The sequence below is a fragment of the Pyxicephalus adspersus genome, chromosome 7 (assembly GCF_032062135.1).
Source record: "Pyxicephalus adspersus chromosome 7, UCB_Pads_2.0, whole genome shotgun sequence".
In the NCBI taxonomy this organism is placed as follows: domain Eukaryota; kingdom Metazoa; phylum Chordata; class Amphibia; order Anura; family Pyxicephalidae; genus Pyxicephalus; species Pyxicephalus adspersus.
In genome coordinates, this window is record NC_092864.1 from 53875204 (window position 1) to 53893271 (window position 18068).

At 35.9% G+C, this 18068-nt stretch overlaps 2 protein-coding genes across 2 annotated transcripts; both read right to left on the minus strand.

The window, feature by feature from the left end:
* Window positions 1-204: 204 nt before the first annotated feature.
* Window positions 205-7364, minus strand: LOC140336053 (transient receptor potential cation channel subfamily M member 8-like). The gene is made up of 6 exons (XM_072419107.1): window positions 7222-7364; window positions 6801-6975; window positions 5278-5345; window positions 4418-4618; window positions 748-850; window positions 205-209 (listed from the first exon to the last, which is right to left on the minus strand). The coding sequence occupies exons 1-6, from the start codon at window positions 7354-7356 to the stop codon at window positions 205-207; spliced, it is 687 nt and encodes a 228-aa protein (XP_072275208.1). The 5' UTR covers window positions 7357-7364.
* A 643-nt stretch (window positions 7365-8007) lies between these two features.
* LOC140336054 (transient receptor potential cation channel subfamily M member 8-like) lies at window positions 8008-11651 on the minus strand. The gene is made up of 5 exons (XM_072419108.1): window positions 11562-11651; window positions 11410-11483; window positions 11142-11298; window positions 8608-8785; window positions 8008-8036 (listed from the first exon to the last, which is right to left on the minus strand). The coding sequence occupies exons 1-5, from the start codon at window positions 11649-11651 to the stop codon at window positions 8008-8010; spliced, it is 528 nt and encodes a 175-aa protein (XP_072275209.1).
* Between the last annotated feature and the right edge of the window lie 6417 nt (window positions 11652-18068).

Consider the following 18068-nt stretch of genomic DNA (forward strand, 5'->3'; position numbering starts at 1 on the left):
AAAAAAAAGTTTCATCAGGATTCTGTTAGATGTAAATGGCGACCTAGTAGCCATCTTTTAAACTGCTACATGTGTTAAAATTGCTAATTATCATTGCAGTTCATTATAAGAAACTCTCTTGACCACTGTTAACCATAATTCTGTATACAGCCTTGTGAATGTGAAGCTTGCATGCAAATTACTGTATATATTTTAAAATATGTTCTAATCTGTATAGTAACAAAAAGGTAAAAAGCAGATTAAATTTAATTTAATATGAAAAACAGTTATATGCCTGTTATATAAATGAAGCACTCACAAGGATAGCTGGGTTTTGGTGGGGCAAAGGTATTTTCCTTCCTTGGCAAATCTTTCACATGCATGCTCTTGTCTAACAAGCATGCTTTTTTGTGTGTTTAGAGATACAAAAAGCAGAGAGAACAGATTTTTGCTGACGTGAATTACCAATTTATTGGAAATTGGTTAATCTTTATGACTTGCAGTATTGCTATATAGTATTGTTGGCTCAATTGGGTTGATTTACTTAAGTTTGGGATGTTCACTTAGCAAAGTGAATAATCACTCAACAAGGGGTAATTCACTTAGTTTATTAATGAGGTAAGGTTCTGTTGACTTCAACCATGCATTCATGTGCAACCAAAAATCATTTGCTTGCCTGTAGTTGGGTATTTTTTGCAAAGTGAATAAATTGAACTCAGTGTCCAGAAATACCAATAGCATACTATTGTCACATTAATGACCACTTACCTTTGTACAGAGCGAAAGAGATGGCGTTGCTTACAATTTCATCGCCAGCCTGCTCCATCTTAATTACAGTGAGAAGATGCATGTGTTCCATTATTTCTTTAGTCTGAAAAGTACAGCATTAGTTATTACCACATTCCTATATCTATTAGATCTCAATTTTTCCATGTAAAAAATATATTGCATTATGAATTTATAAGCAATCTTCTCCAGTTCAATGTAGCAATCAGACTAAATACAGTACAGTTCAGGGCAGTTGTGGGATATTGGGTGATGTTGTTGTTTTTATTGCATTTGCAAATTAATAGGTATTATTAGGCATAACCTTCTCTTAAAATGTGATAGTGTTTATCTATTTGGGGGCCAGGACAAACTAGATATACTTATTTTCATTATCCTATTTACTTGTTAGCATATCTAAACATTTCTTAACAAAAAAAAACCTTCATTATAGGTAACATGTAATAAAAGAATATAGTAGAGGAAGAATCAGACATGAACACATTGAGGAAAGATAAGGGAAAAGGGGATGGAAAAAGTGAAGTAAGCATTATTTCAGCAGTAAAACATCCTAATGAAACAGTTGTTCTATAAAGAAAACAAATTACTGAATACTTGGTGTAAAAAATGCATGTTCCTAAATACAAGATTATAATTCCTAACTAGTGACTGTTTGCTTGTTTGCAGTGGACCAGCTTTGTATTACGATAGAATCGTTTATGTTCTCTCTACCTATATCTAAACCTACCTATCTTAAACTATATCACTCAACCAATTTTGGGAATAATATCAATCTGACTCATATTTTGTAATGTGTTTTGCATTTTTATGTGAATGTTAATTTTTATAAATTTGTGCATCAAAAAAATGTATGTTTTTATAATTATAGTGTTTGCCAAATTCAAAGTCCCACATGTGATTGGTGGACTTGGGTTCAGTGAAGGTCTTTTAAGTCTGATTTTTTATGGTATTTTTTTGGGATGTGGCATTTTGACGCAGTATGCTCATTGAAGTGTCCGATCATAATCAGGTGACTTTCAACAATGAGGCATAAGCATCTTAGTGGCATTCAGCAAAAAGAGCAATGACGATGTTTGTATATTGGCCTGCTGGGTAATCAGACAGAGAAACAAGAAAATGCAAGGAAAATACTATTTGAGTTTTAAATTTAGGCTCCTGAAGCAAAAACCTTCAGATGACATAGCAATACCACCATATATGTGCAAACAATATTGTGTCCCCACAGCCCCTCCAAAACATTTGGGAGAATTAGGGGGGAAATGTATGAAAATTATCGGGGTGCAGTACCATCTAGAGAGACTGTTTAAAGTTTATATGGTTTTAAAGTAAACTTTAACTTTAAAGAGGAATTATTCAATGATATTGATTGTTGGGCTGTACTATACCTAATGATCAATGATCCAATATGAAGCATACTGATCAGAAGATTCTAACAATTGTACATTTATTAGCGGTGCTCAGTTCCAGTTCTAAGTGCACCAATAATACACTTGATAATAAAAGGTGCTAACAACTAAATGCATGCTAATAAATATTTTCCTTGTAACTGCTATTTTGTCTGCACTAACAGGACAGGCATGATTAAATATTTGGCCATTACAAATATGTGGTATAGTTCAGGAGTGCTTCACATAGTAAAATGGAAATATGGACTATTATTAGGCACACAGAGTGGCTTGTCTGTCCTTTTGAAGCATCATGCCCCATCTTAATAGAGGAAATATGCGTACTGTACCAAGAACATGAGCAGCTTTTGTCTGGACGCCAAAACCTTCATTACAAATTCATCCATTTATACAAATGAATATTAGAAGCACTCCATGTACACAGTTGTTATTGGGAGCCGCTGTACAGCTTTTGGCCAGTTCAGGAGAAAGAGAGACATCTGAGGATATGGGGAGATAAAAGCTGATCTACATCTGTCCTACCACATATTTCTATAAAATTACTTTTTCCATCATGTAATGTTTTCCAAGTGCAGCATGAAAGGACAGATATATTTAACAGGTCAAACTCTGCTCAGACATTAATGGAAATTATAATTGCTAGTCCAGAACTTTAGATTTTCAATTGGTTTCTGCTTAAAACAAATAATATGGTATAATTGTGCTTTTGGAGAAATATTGCACATTTAGGAATAAGCTAATGCTGACCATAGAATATTACATGTTGGTTGCAATTTCATCAATCCAAATATCACAAAGTGAAAAATTAAAGGATAAATAAAAATAGAAAAATTATAAAACAGAGATTTTTTTTGCCGGATTCACACTGTTGCATTGTGTAACATTAGTGTGACGTGGTGCAATTTAATTTAAAGGGTACCCCAACGCAACTCTGTGTTTGCTGTTTCTGACAGTGCTGGAGGTGAATCTCCGGATCATCAGTTAAAGCTACGGAGAGTGGAGTTTTCTCCTAAAGCTTCAGCTGTATTTGTTCTTACTCAGACATAGCAACCCTGAAAACAGGTTTTTCTGTTCTGTGACAAGTTAGTTAGGCTAAAATCAGACTAGCAGTTTTTGCAAGTTTTTACCACTTAGGACTGCTTGCATGCAGGTAGGAGGCAGTAGAATAGACACATATTTTATGCTACATGCAGCATCAACGGGCGGTTTGCCAACCATGCTGTCTTCATAGATTTGAATCAGTGTGGCTTGCAAGTGCTTAAAATGCTTGTACGAGTGGTTTTCACAAAAAAGTGGTCTCAATTCACTAAAAATGGCACAGCCATATGCAAATGCATAAAAAGGCCTAGCAGTGATAGCCTGAAGCCACTGTTGAATGCCTAGTGTTTGATAGTAGGCATCTGAAAGCAGTAAATTCTGCAGTAAAATACTAGTAGTCTGAACTTGTCATTATAGTAATATATCCTGTTTGCTTTAAGAAAAGTACCTTTTCTATGTAACTGACACAACTTCTTCTTCTGCCATTATGTCATCCATTTTTGCCCCTCCAAACCTCACCTTTGGTGGGTGTTAAGTTTGTGATCACAGGCTGGACACAGGTTATTTACAAGCAGGGCCATTGAGGTTATCTGATCCTAAAGAGGACTTATCACCACAATTCTTACTTTATATAGAAGGGTAGATACCTAACCAGCAATAAATGTTAGGTGCACTTGCTGTTCATAGATATAACTCTTATATTTATTCACGTATCATTCAGTGACATAATATCTGCACATTTTAAAACTGTATAAACGAAAACAAACTCAAGGTGGTATCCATTGACCTATGGTTATGCATTAGATATATTCCTAATATATGTTCTATACTAAACAAAATGATTCATAAAACTAAACAGTCAATTCTCAGATGTATAATTTGTATTGTAGATACTGGTCTGCAGTTCCAGGTAATATAACATTATAATAAATTACATTTTCTCTTGTATTAGAAACAATATATGGGGCACATTTTGGAATTAAAAAAGAAGCCTAATCCCTCTTTGCAGCTTTAAAACTATATTAAATCATGAAACAATGTGAAGGAATATTTATAGCGTAGTAAAAAAAACTGCTTTCCAGACCAAGATCCAGTATAAAGTGATTCTCACTGGACCACAAAGCATAAATGGCTCACAAGGAGCCCAACCAGATATAAGTTCAATCTATGTATTATATATTGTAACTATAAGTTGTACAACACAGTACCCATCGTATCCATGTCTCTATCTCATCTTCTGCCAGTCGAGATACAGTTCGAGGCAGGAAACGGACCAGCCTCTCTTTAATGACAGATGATGCTAGTGAAGTGCACTCAGATTCCACTAAGCTGGCAATGACATCAGCAGTCTGCCCGGATCCCTCCACCACTACACATGGGATTTTACTTTTGATTGCTGTATTTAGTGCCTGTTTGAAAACAAGAAGGAATTAGGTGTACAGACGAGCAAACAATTCTTTGCCAAATGTGTTAAAATCCTTTGAGGATGGAAAATATATGAATCCCATAGCCTGTGCTTGTGGTGCAGCATTAAAAAAATAACAAAGTACATGGACTTTAGTTAAAAGAGAAAATGAAAATAAATCTGTGATAAGAGAGCCATGGGAACATTTAACAATTAATTTTCTGAACATTCTAGTTGCCAGGGTGCCATGCTGATACTCAGACTTTGAAACTTGTTTTCAGGACAGATCCTCAAAATAGACTCAAGAAAACCAACATGACAGCTATTATGCCCCCAGACAGTATTGGTTCTGCTGAGCCCTTTAGGAGTTGAATGATTTGCTATAGCTATATATTGTTATAGTGAAGTTTACATCACTTTGCCAAACTAAGCCATCCAATTAGTGCTCCAAGTGTACAACAAAGCTCTCCTTTTTGAGGATCCAAATTTTTAATTGTCCCTTACAAATATAGAGAGCTGGGGCACAAGTTCTTTAAATATATGCATGAAATCATATTTTTCGACAAATGAAATAGCAACTAACCACACACATTTAATAGTTGTCATAAACCCCTGAACCTTGTTTTGGTGCAAAAAACACATTTATATACAAATTCAGCTCACCCTCAGTGTGTCCTTTCCACCCCCCTGAGCAATACATACAATAGGGATTTTTCCACCATAGTTGGAATCTGCAGAGAAGCAAGCATAAAAATAGTTCAAAGTACAACAAACATTCAACAAATCTAGAACACAGTACTATAGATGAATGTGTTAAAAAGCAAATGAAAAAGCGCTGGGTACGGTGCTTTTGGTCCATTAAAGCCCTTGTATTGGCCTGAATCATGTAATACCCAACAGACACTGACACAGGAAGTAGCCCCTACTAGATGTACATTGAATGGACACAATTTCCGAAATTGGGCTTCCACTTTTTTTTCATTTACCTTGCATTCCATTTACTTTTAACAGTTGTACAAGATAATCAAGTCTGAAAGAGAATGAGTCCAGTCTGAAGGCCACTTGTAGCTGACTATTTGCCAAGAAACTACGTGCTTTATGTGACTGAACTGAAGCTGTATCCTATTGCCTACATGAGCACTGGTGGTCATTTTACATACAAATCTATGTATGTAAAACTAATTTATTCTATCTCATTCATCTTGTACATGGAAATTGTTCTGAAGGGGCCAAGGTGACCAACCACATCTATATAAAAACGTTGTCACAAATCTAGTGAGGCAATAATCATATTTGTCCAGTGATTTATCCATGATTTTCAAATCAGGGATGAATCACTGTCATATGAATCACATTTCATAAATTGTATAATATAATGCTAATCATTTATATTGTAGGGATCACTGTCTCCAACAGTGGATATTTTATCTAACAAAGTTTTAACTCAGAAATATTAAATACTGACAGAACAACTAGATGAGAAGATTGCCGCTGAAAATAATGGTTACTGGAAGTTCCTATCTTTGCTGGTATCACACACCACCATACTCCACAATACAATACAATCCACATGCACCTTCTAGAAACAAGATAGTTATACATTTTAATTGCTACTTACATCATACCTATGGCATTATAATCTATGGAATTGTGATGCGAATAGACTGTTACACTTGAATTGAAACAAACATTGATAAATACAATGTATGCAGTAAAGTCAGCTGAATTATGCAATAAAGAAGAGTTTTAAACTGTTAGGCTATGTACACACATGCAATAATTGTTGTTGGAAAGGATTTTTTACGATCCTTTCTAAATACTAACGACTGCACGATGCATGAATGAGTGCTGTACCTACGGCGCCATTCTGCTCTATGGAGAGGGAAGGGGGAGAACGACAGAGCAGCACCCCTCTGTGCTCTCTCCCACTTCAATTCCATTACGATCATTCGTCATCCATTGTCTGTGGATCTGCCCGGACGGTTGTTCGGACGATGAACGACAAGTGCTGTACACATGCAAGATTCTCGTCCGATATCAGCCCTGAGCCATTGCACTGGTGTACCCAGCCTTAATCTTAATTGCACAATTCAGCAATTCTTTAAAAGTAGAAAATGAAACATAATAAAATACCACATGCATTTTATTTTAGTGCATTGACACAATTAAGAAGATGAATCCAGTACCAGGCACATTTAACTCCGAGATATACTTCTCCAATGAAGCTCTAAGATCAGCCTCAACAGTTGCATGTCCGTTGGTGCCATTATCCACAAGAATCAGATGCGTGTGATTGTTGTCTAGACAGTAGAGAGGATCTCGCTTCTGCTCCTCCATAATGTAGTGAGCCACATAATTTCCCTGTCAAAAAGAATACAAGGTTCCCCTATTTAGATAAAAAATATGAATGTATATAGCATTTTCAACAGAACTCATGTTAAAGCTTCACATCACCACATTGGGGAACCCATTTATAAATTCAACACGGGAACCTCATGATGATTTCAAGCACAGAAGCTACTTAATCTCTACAGAAAATCAGAAGTTGATATGTTACCATCCCAGCTACAAATTTTTTTAGAATATAACACATTTAGATTCACATACCTCTGTTGTGGAAGTCCGTATCAGTGTATCGCGATTGGAGATCATGCCCCAGGCTGCAATACCAATAGCTACAACCTTTTCCTCTGAACTCCGGCTAATGGTGTTATCTCTAACCACTTCTCCTATGTACTTCATAAGGCCATAGTGAGTTCCCCCTGTAAATATCCATGCCCCTGAGTGTGGAAAAAGTATAGAAATTCATTATAAACCATCTATGAACTCAATGAAAAATGTTTTGAACATCTCCACATATTTAAATTTTTTTTACATTGTATATCTTATATATATATATACACATTTATTTGTATGTACTGAGTGAAAAGAACTCAGTAAAAACCCAAGCACATTTATGTTTTCATAAGATATACACATTATAATTGATTGGAAGTTTTACATGATCACATTTGTATGATACCCTTTCTCTGTTATTAAAATACTGCACAGGGTAAACACAAGTGGTCTTGGCTCCTAGAAATATTGTTAGAACTTCCATTCCAATACGCTTTTTATCAGTTGACCTGTTGTCTGCCATATCTGGGTAATCAACTTAGCAACAAGCATTACTATAGATCAGACTTCAGTTAGGCTGTGTACTCACGCTCAATTATTGTAGTTGGAAACAATCTTTTACAATTGTTTCCAGTGACAAACGACTGAAAGATTAACAAACAGTGCTATTCTTTTCTATGGAGAAGGGGAAACAAGAGAGTGGCACCCCCGCTATCCTCCCTTTACTTCTATTGCGGTCGTTCATGACAGATCCATGAACAATGCCAGATGACTCTATCAGGCGTCTGCTGACGTGTGTACATAGCCTTAGAATGAACAAAATAGCCAAAGTTATTAAACACAGAACATCCAACCTCAACATTTTGTCTTCCAACCAACCACACTTCTCTTTTCACTTTTTTATACCCCACTTGGTGAAAGTAGAATCCGGCTGATAGTTAGGAACAGCACATACAGTTCTTTCTAAAAATGCCATGAAAGTTTAAATGAAATGCATGCAACGTTCTGCCAGGTCAGGCAATTTGGTTGCAACAAGCCTAATTTATTAAAGTTCCCCAAGACAGGAGAAGCTAGACTATCATTGGAGAACCTGGGTGATCCAGTAAATCCAAAATATTAAGTATCATAATTCTTTGCAACTTTTTTCAATCCTGGGCCTGATCAATGTCAGGTTTGCTGGATCACCCAGGTTCTCCTAGGATAGTCTAGCTTCAGTCTTGGAGAGCCCTAATAAAGGCCGAATATGTGTTGTTTTGAAGTGGTCCCAATCTTTTAAAACAAAATTGCTCTTTTTCTTATTCTACAAGGATGCTGCAATCAAATTTTGCTTTACAGAGACCTGCATTACATAAATGCTATTGGAGTCTCCTAAAGTACCTTTAGTCTGTGCTATATAGATTAGACGGCTGAAGATCTTGCGCATTCTTGGCTTCAGAGAGAAGTTCTTGGCACCTCCTGTTACAGAGATGATGAGGTTTGGTGTTTTAAGCTGCCAGTATTGTGTCATAAGTTCATACAATGTCTCTGGTGTTGTGTCCCTGGACAAGCGAATATACTAAAATGAAAAGATTCAAAGTGAACAACTATGTCTTCAATACCTTTACCTGAACAGTACCTGCAAAAACATTTGACATTTGATATTTATAAACCATCAATAGGATTTATAAAAACTCTTGTTACACTAATATTAAGGCTATTTTGTAAGTTACAAGTAGCCAAGTAGTATAAATTACATGCTAAAAAGTACAATTATTGTATGATTTGATGGTGGAGGGTAAATAATACCAATAGATGGTTTGATGGTAGATGTTAGAAAAACATGATTGACAAATTAAATCTAGAAAAATAGCAACTGGTCTATCATTTTGGAGATTAACAGAACAATTTAATGAATATATTTCTGTTGTAAAAATCTGTAAACTTACAGAAGCCATATAGAATATATGGGCATATAAAACAGAATCTTCCGTGTCTTTGGGTTTTGATGGCAGTAATTGATTCCCACCAGGGAATGTTTAGGGAATGTCAGATTGTTTCATACATGGAGCTCTATGTGTAGTATTATTTGCTTAACCACACTGGGAAGACACAGGCAATAAATTCATTTTTTTTGTGAAAATGGTTATTGGGTGCACATAATTCTAGCAATTTTTTAGACTACACTTGAATTCAATTTAGACTACACACAGAATTCAATCAAGAAAATTTTATATATACATAGCATTTAATGAAATCTCAAATAAAAGATTCTGCAGTTGTCTTTCTTCTAAATTTCACGATATATTATATCTTTTTTTCTAGCAAACAAAATTACTTTTATCTGCCTACTTCAGTGTTTCTCAACCACGGTTCCTCTAGAGGTTGCTATGGGGTCCTTGAGCCATGAGAACTTCAGACCTCTCTGATTAGTTTACCTGACATCAATATTCTGTAAGGGTGACATTTTTCCCACTGGCAGGCAGTGTAAAAAGGAATTCCTCCCACTGACAACCACACTAATGTACTGTGAGTTTAGGATATGATAATTTCCTGAAGAGCTGAAAGTTTTTTCAAAGCTTCCCCAGTGTTAAAAAGGTTGGGAATGGCTGGTCTAGTCAATACACCAATATTTTCCTAGATTAAAGAAGAACACATACTTGTACATGCTCTCCTAAATACATCTCAGCAATGTTTCCATGCTTGTTGTGTACCTAAACATTGTGAGCATTTTAAAGAAGCCTTTGGTCTAGTTCAGAGGATGATGAGATTATGATATGGTTAATGTTTTCCTAGATCTGTGAACTTTGCCAATGATAAAGATGTTACATATGGAGTCTCACCCATGGCTGTCAATAGGGAATGAATGTGGGTAGTAGTGAGTGGTTCAGTACCTTAAAAACCAGTGCAGCGTCTGGCAAAGTGCCAAATGCCAGAGCCACCATTGCCTTACTTATTAACAAAACACATTAAATCCATTAGAAGATAGCTATTCTGTGTGACTTCATTCACAAGGGTCAAATAGTCTAGGTATTCCAATTGATTATACAGCAAAATGGGTCTCTCATTTTTATCTCTATACACAACTTTTCATATCTTGCATGCCTGGATTTCTGCTGCATTTTGGGCTGTTGGCAATTATTCCACGTACTATAATGGTTTGGAGACTCTCCCCAAAGGAATGTATTTAAGATTTTATGGGATATTGAAGTTTGCCTTGAAACAATAGACCTGATTTATTAAAGCTCTCCAAGGCTGGAGAGAATAGACTTTCATCAGTGAAGCTGGGTTATCCATCAAACCTAGAATGGATCTGGTCCAGGATTCAAAACATTTGCTATCAAATAGCAAATGACTTTGAAGAAACTCATTTCAGGTTTGCTGTTTCACCCAGCTTTACTGATGAAAGTGTATCCTCTCCAGCCTTGGAGAGCTTTAATAAATCAGGCCCAATGACCGAAGACTTTTGAGAGTACTGCCTATTCAGCGGTTAGCTTTTTTTAATGATGAATAAATATTTAATATAGACTAGTGTTATACTTAATCTGTGAAATCTGTGAAACGTGTTGAGCACCCCTGTTTTGAGGCCTCATAGAAGATTTTCAGTAGAGAAGTGTCTTTGTTTCATTTTTAAGCCAGTAAATAGAATGGAAGCCATGGGAATGCATTTGTCTATTAAATATTTATATAACTTGGAAACTCATAATCGGGTAATAATATGGTACTTTAACTATAAATGTGTGTATTATTACATTGTTCTATGTTAATATGTTTATGTAACCAAAGTTTTGTTTTGTTTTTTTTTTTGAATACCAAAGTTTTGAATTTTTTTAGTAGCATTACAGAAAACTGTAAACCACAGCACAGAGCAAAGCAGTGAAAATGGAGGCCTTTTAAATATTTTACTGTATTCGTGAGGCAGATATTGAGCATACCTTTCCTCTTCTTCCATATGCCTCGAACTGAATATCTCCATATGCATCTGTAGGCAGCTCTTTTGTGTGCTTCTTATAGTTCCACTTATCATTCTGGTTGGTTTGAATGGCTTCAATGTGTTGTATCTTGGAGTACCCACATTTACAATTGCCATCACTACAATTAGGAAATAAAGTTTGCTATAGTTATTCATGCAGTGAAATTGTCAAGATATAGGCATTTTATAGATGCAGTCTATATCAGCATAATATTCTCCCTGATACTTACTGTGATTTTGAATCTTTGGTGTATGTTATGCACTCCCTCTTTTTGAAGTTCTCCTGAATAAATTTGACTGCATCCTGTAATGTGAGAATCACAGCATCAAGAAAAGTAACCATTTCTTAGGACAAATGGTAGGTGTCAAGGTTTGGACTTACTAAATCGTCCAGTGATAATTCAATACTGCGGGACATGCTGGAGTACAACGTGCGGGAGCTCTCCATCATCCCACTCCTGCGACTCCTCATCCTGGACAAATCTGTGGAATTCTCCAGTAATCTAAAGAGAGGAAATCTTTTTTAATTTAGTCTATGACCAGTACAATTATTTCCTAATGTTAAAACCCAGACAGACATTCAAATATCATTCATTGAGTTATTATCAGTTAATGTTAAAAAAGATCCATAATTTTTCTTCATACAGCATATATAAATATTCAAATATCAATCATCTGTAAACGATGTACAGAAAGACATAGACTGGAAGGTAGGACCAGTACTCTCGGCCAGTCGGGCTCTACTATGCTACACAGTTCTGAAATGGAATATACTGACAGACAGAGAGAAGGTTTATGACTTCATAGGTTTGCTGTCTCTCTCGTCTGGTAACTGTAACTCATTTTCTGGTAACTGTTAGGCTTTTTTTAATCTACAGTTAGTCAAAAAAATAAGTTCCAGGACAAGTGTTCTTCTGCCTAAATGCTCTCATATTTTTTATCATTGGTGTTTTCTACTAGTTATTTATAAATTGTGACACTAACCAGAGATCAGAATAAAAACCTTTTTTTTATTTTAGGGACTACCAGACCTCATCTAATATAATTATACATTAACTTTACATATAGTTCATATATTTATACATTAACTATACATTAACATATGTCTACATTTTGTATAGGATATATTATTAAAATAGAGACATGTTTGTGGTTCAAAATGTTGTTATGGTAAAGATAGGTTCAAATCTTTATGGGTGATATAAAAAGTATTAAAAAAAGGACTTAGAACTTGTTAGAAAAGTTATATTGACTAACTGCTGTGTTTTTATAAATTGCTGAATTCCTGCTCCATAATATACTAAAGGTTTTTCCCATTCTCTCACCTTAGAATGTGAACAAAATATAAGCCAGAATAATGTAAAAAAAAGAGCCACAGCCTAACACCATTTTCATCTATTGAATATACTAGCAAAGGTTTTGATCAAGATTTTACTACAGTGTGGTACCCCACTGGGTGACATCAGGATCAATAACAAATGGGGCTGGGGACATCAGGACAGGAAGGCAAACACAGCAATAAAAATCTGATAGATGTTCTAACCCCACTTTTGTAATAAAAAAAAATGCCCAGGTAGAAGAATTATTTCCCACCACTTGCTGACATCCTATCACAGTGACAGTGAGAATGAGGAAATCTGACGGAGATCACAGACAATAGCAAAAGAGGGTCCAAGTCTTCCCTACGCAATCCAGAATAGCAAAAGATGTTTTGGTTGGAGCTTGATTTTTAATAAATAAAAACCTGTTATTATTTATGAAAATATAGGAATTTTAATGTTAAATCATGTTTGTCCAGTGTTGCTGTCATAAACATAGACCATATTATATAAATCACTAATTGCATGAGAGAGATGTAGTAACAACTAAGTTCTTACAATCAATAAATCAAATGAGTAAAGCAAACTGATCCCTTACACATCCCTTAGCTTATAAAATTTGAAAACTTGGAATTGTTTATATTTAAAAGAATGCATTTTTAAAATACATTATCAGTGCCAGTATCAAGTTTAATAATGTATCAAGCAGCTAATACAGTTTACAAAATGTTTATTAGCAACTAATATCACTAATATTAAAAATGCACACTATACTATATTTGTAATATAAATATTACTGCTTTTAAAATAAAATCAGTTTGGTTAACTGAATCCCAATAAAATGTTACTAAAGCTAATAAAATAAATAATTTCGAAAAAAGTTCAAACAAATAAAATATTGGAATTTATATAATATAGTATAGTGCTTTTTTTTTTTTGCCTGTCAATATTATAAGTATTATTAGAAAAAACACATATCTTTACATATGCTGTATCTGTTATAGCAAATAACAAAATCAGTAAGATAAAGCATAACTTTGTACATTAATATTGTAATATGCATACAAACAACAACAGATACAAACACTACCGCAGCAATTACCTGAGAAAATTAGAGAGTGATATCTCTTCTGTAAGTGTACAAGTTCTGTACTGTGGGCTCAGGTAGGATTTTATAACTTGAATGAAGTCTCCACCTCTAGCCCAGCCTCCACTTATTAGCTGGTGCAGTATAATAGAGAGTGATCTAAGGTTGTACAATACCATGTAAAACCCACAGAAAAGATATTAGTTTCAGAAACCTCTAATTATCCTCTTGCCGCACCACTTTGAATTACTGCAAGGGGATCACTTAGAATAAAAGGCATTGGAAAAAAGGTTGTACATTCTTGCAGCTCGGTTTGGGTCATATTTGACTTTAAGTGGACCTGTACTTTATCTCTATTAGGTAATATGATAATTTCTTTTCATTTCAGGCTCCACATAAAGTTGGTACTTACTTTTTGCATGATCAATTATTCCTGGATCTGCTGATGCAGGCCAAAAAACTAAAAGGACAAGTTTGATATTAGCTACTCACTTGACCTTATGCTAACATTTACTCTCACTGAGACAGCTCTTGTATTTAACTTTTGGAAGTTTGCACAATGAGAACAATGGGGGAAGTGTCATGTGTTACCCCTATACTCAGAGGTACCAAGTTTTTTTTACTCAGCAGCAAGGTAAGTACATTCTTATTGTGCCAGCTTTCATGTTAATCTGCTACTTTTTGCTTCCTACCCCACACACAGCATATTAGTTTTTAAGGAACCTTGTCATAATAGAAAAGCAGCAGCTGCTATTGTTGACTCCCTTCAGAAAATGAAAGCTGCTTGGCTGTTATGCTGATTGTCTACTGTACATTAAATACCTTCTTTATCAATGGCTCAGAACAAGATTGAAGAAAAAGAACTTCATTTTGCATTTCCCAATTTGCATACCTGATACAAGCACATAACAAAATTGAAGCCAACAGGTCAACATACCAGCCCAAGGTTTAGCATTTATCTAATAGTTCAACAATAGCAATTTCCTATTTCCTTTAAGGACAGTTTATTAAAAGACACTTGTTGGCCATTGCCTAGGGCAGTAGAGAAAGACGAGACATCATCAAATCTAGTCACCTCGGGACATCTTTAACTAAATCCATTTATAAAACTGAAGGGGGATAAAAAGGTTTTTAGTAGGCAACAGGTTGGCTCAGTGGCTAGCACACTTACATTTGCACCACTAGCTCACGTGTTTAACCTCCCTAGCGGTTCATTTCTTTCTGGATTTATATGTCTAAAAGCAGTACATTGTTTTTCATGAAAATTTATTTTACAGTATAATATATTAGTATGAGTATAATAAAGTTTGAAACACAAAATCATGTAAAAACAATAAATTGAATGAATTAAAAAATGTATATATTTTAAAAAAAATACACATTATACTCATACTAATATATATACTGTAAAATAAATGTTCTTGAAAACAATGTACTGCTTTTACACATAAAAATCCAATGTATTGCATTTAATACAGTTATTTTGTATTGAATGCAATACAAATGGATTTTGAATTTCCCGCCCCTCCCCGCCGGCAACGTACACACGCACCGACGTCACCGTGAACTCCCCGGTGACTCATCGGGTAGCAGAAGCCGGCCGGAGGAAGAAGAAAGAAGACAGAAATCGCGGCGATGGACGGCGCGGGACGCCGGCGGATCAGGTAAGGCTGTATTTACTAACCTTCCCATAGGTTTACATACCCCGAATGTGACTCAGGGTTACCACTTTTAGCAACTTTTTTTCTACCCCGAGTCACATTTGGGATTACCTCTAGGGAGGGTAAATCTGGGCCAGGACTCTATCTGCAGGGAGTTTGCAGGTTTTCTCCCTGTTTGCGTGGGTTTCACTGATACCCTGATTCCCCCCCCCACATTCAAAAAACATGCAGTTAGGTTAATTGGCTTCCCCTCAAAATTGACCTCAGACTGTATAATTAACATATGACTATGGTGGGCACATCAAATTGTGAGCCTCTTTGAGGAACAGTTAGTGACATGACTATGGACTTTGTAAAGCACTGTGTAACATGTTGGCAGTATAAAAATACAAGGTAATATTTATATGAATAGTAAAAAATTGCTCTCAAGACCCTCTGATACCAAAAATAAATGCACATATTACCTAACCTCTGAAGAGCTTGGTTCAGTGTTATGTGATATGACAAGTAAATACAGAAAACTGACTGTGGTCTTTTAATAACCTGAAGATACCAGTTATATGTGAGAGGTATGTTGGAGAAAGCTAGGAGAAATTATTTGGTCCATACACTCATGATGAGCTGTAACTCAATATTTATTTGACTCTAGCATATCTATGGCAGTTTCTTTTAAAATAAAACATTGATAAGCCCTGATGATAGACTAACTTACACTACTTTGCTTTTGTGATTCACAAGTAAAGCGGAACTAAAGTTCCACTTTCAAAATTTGCAGTCAGGCAGGGTTTTATTGCAGAAAAGTACAGGCAATGTCCCTTCTGTAATAAAACATACTCATATGCCTGATCACTCTCCTCTACTGCTCAAAATCATAGGAAGCAGGATTCCCTTGTGGCTTTTGGGACTGAAAGTACTCCCACATGCACATGGCCCCTCAAGATGAAGGAAAGAAGCTTGTAACAGAACGGGGGCAGGTAATTACATTTAAAAAACAATTGTTATTAGTCAGGTAAGGTTAATTTATTGCAGAAGGGACATTTTCTGTCTCTTCTACAATAAAGAACCTGCCAGATCAAAATTTTTAGAAAAAAATTCTGCTTTAACTCACAACTGTCTATACAGATGCTCCCAGATTTAGGATGGTTCGCAATACAATATTTTTGAACTTACAACGACGATGACAGTCTCACGCGGTATGTGTGGCAAGATATGTTTGGATTGATGGATGGCGAGATGTACCCATCTCTCCTCTTGTGAGATGCCTTACTCTCACCAGCGATGAAATGAGGTTACAGTCCTGTACTGTACTGTGCGTGTGTTTTTTTTTTATCCCTGAAAGCCCTAGTCATGTGGAATAATATTTTCTACCAAATGCCCTAGTATGTCTGCTCTCAGTACCGAAAAAAATAAGAGGAAAGCAATTACTTTGGACCTGAAAATTAGGAGAATAAATGAGCATGAAGCTGGAAAAGGAGTTCCAGTGATTGCACGTGATCACCAGCTATGATTTCTACAATACTGAAGGACAAGAGGAAAATCATGGATGCAATAAAAGCATCTGCTTCTGTTCATTCAACGATTATCAAGAAGAGGAGGACAGGAACTTTGGAAGAAGTGGAGCAGCTCCTGGTAATGTGGATGGAGGATCAGAAAAAGAAGTGTATCCCTCGCAGCCTTCTTACAATCCAGGGTAAGGCATGTATGTACACTATTGAATGACCTGAAGAGAAGTCACAATGACTGAACCTACAATCCAGAATTCATGGCTGGTTTCAGAGGTTTAAAAACTGCCATAAATTCCATAACATAAAGGTTAGTTGTGAAGCAGCAAGTGCTGATGCTGAAACGGCCAATAAATTCAAGGATAAGCTGCACCAGAACGTCGTCAATGAGAAATACCTGTCTGAACAAATCTTCTGCGCAGATACAAACAGGCCTCTCTTGGAATGCCTGGCGAATGCCTGAACACACTTAGATTCATAAGGAGACGGAAACTATGCCAGGATTCAAGACATTTAGGAATAGAGTGACTCTGCTTCTCAGAGAAAACATAGCTGGGTACAAACTCAAGCCTTTCATGATTTACCACTCAGTCTTAGCAAGAATCAGTAAGAACATGCTTCCTGTGCATTACCGCCATAATAGGAAAGCGTGGATGACTAAAGTCTTGTTCGAAGATTGGTTCATAAACTACTTCATTCCTGACATGAAGGAATATTGTAGGGAAAACAACATTTTCTATTCAAAATTCTGCTGATTCTGGACAATGCTCCAGGCCACCCCCAGTACATCGGTGAAGCAGATGAAAATGCTAAGGTAGTGTTCCTGCCCCCCAATACAATTTCCCTCATACAACCCATGGATCAAGGTAAAGTGGCAATGTTCAAGGTGTATTACCACAGAAAATGTTTTGCCTTGGCTGTTGAGGCGACTGAAGATAAGGAGCTCTGAATCTTCTGGAAGGACTTTACCATTCTGTATGCCATACAAAACATAGGCAAACGCATGGAAGGAGGTAACAAAAAAGTGCATGAGCGGGATCTGGAAAAATTGTTAAAAATGTTAACATATTCAAAGGCTTTGATAAAGAGGATAGAGTTGCTGAAATTAATCAGAAGATTGTGGTACTCGGGAGAAATTTGGAGCTAGAGTTCGAATAGGAAGATATTCAAAAGCTTAAAGATGTGGAAAAAGAGGAGCTGTCCCCAGAAGATCTGATTGAACTTGCAGACGAGATAAAGCTAGCAGAAGAGGAAGAGGAGGAAATGGAAGTACAGCCTGAGAAAAAATTTATCACAAAAAAATGTCAGAGCATTTTCCTT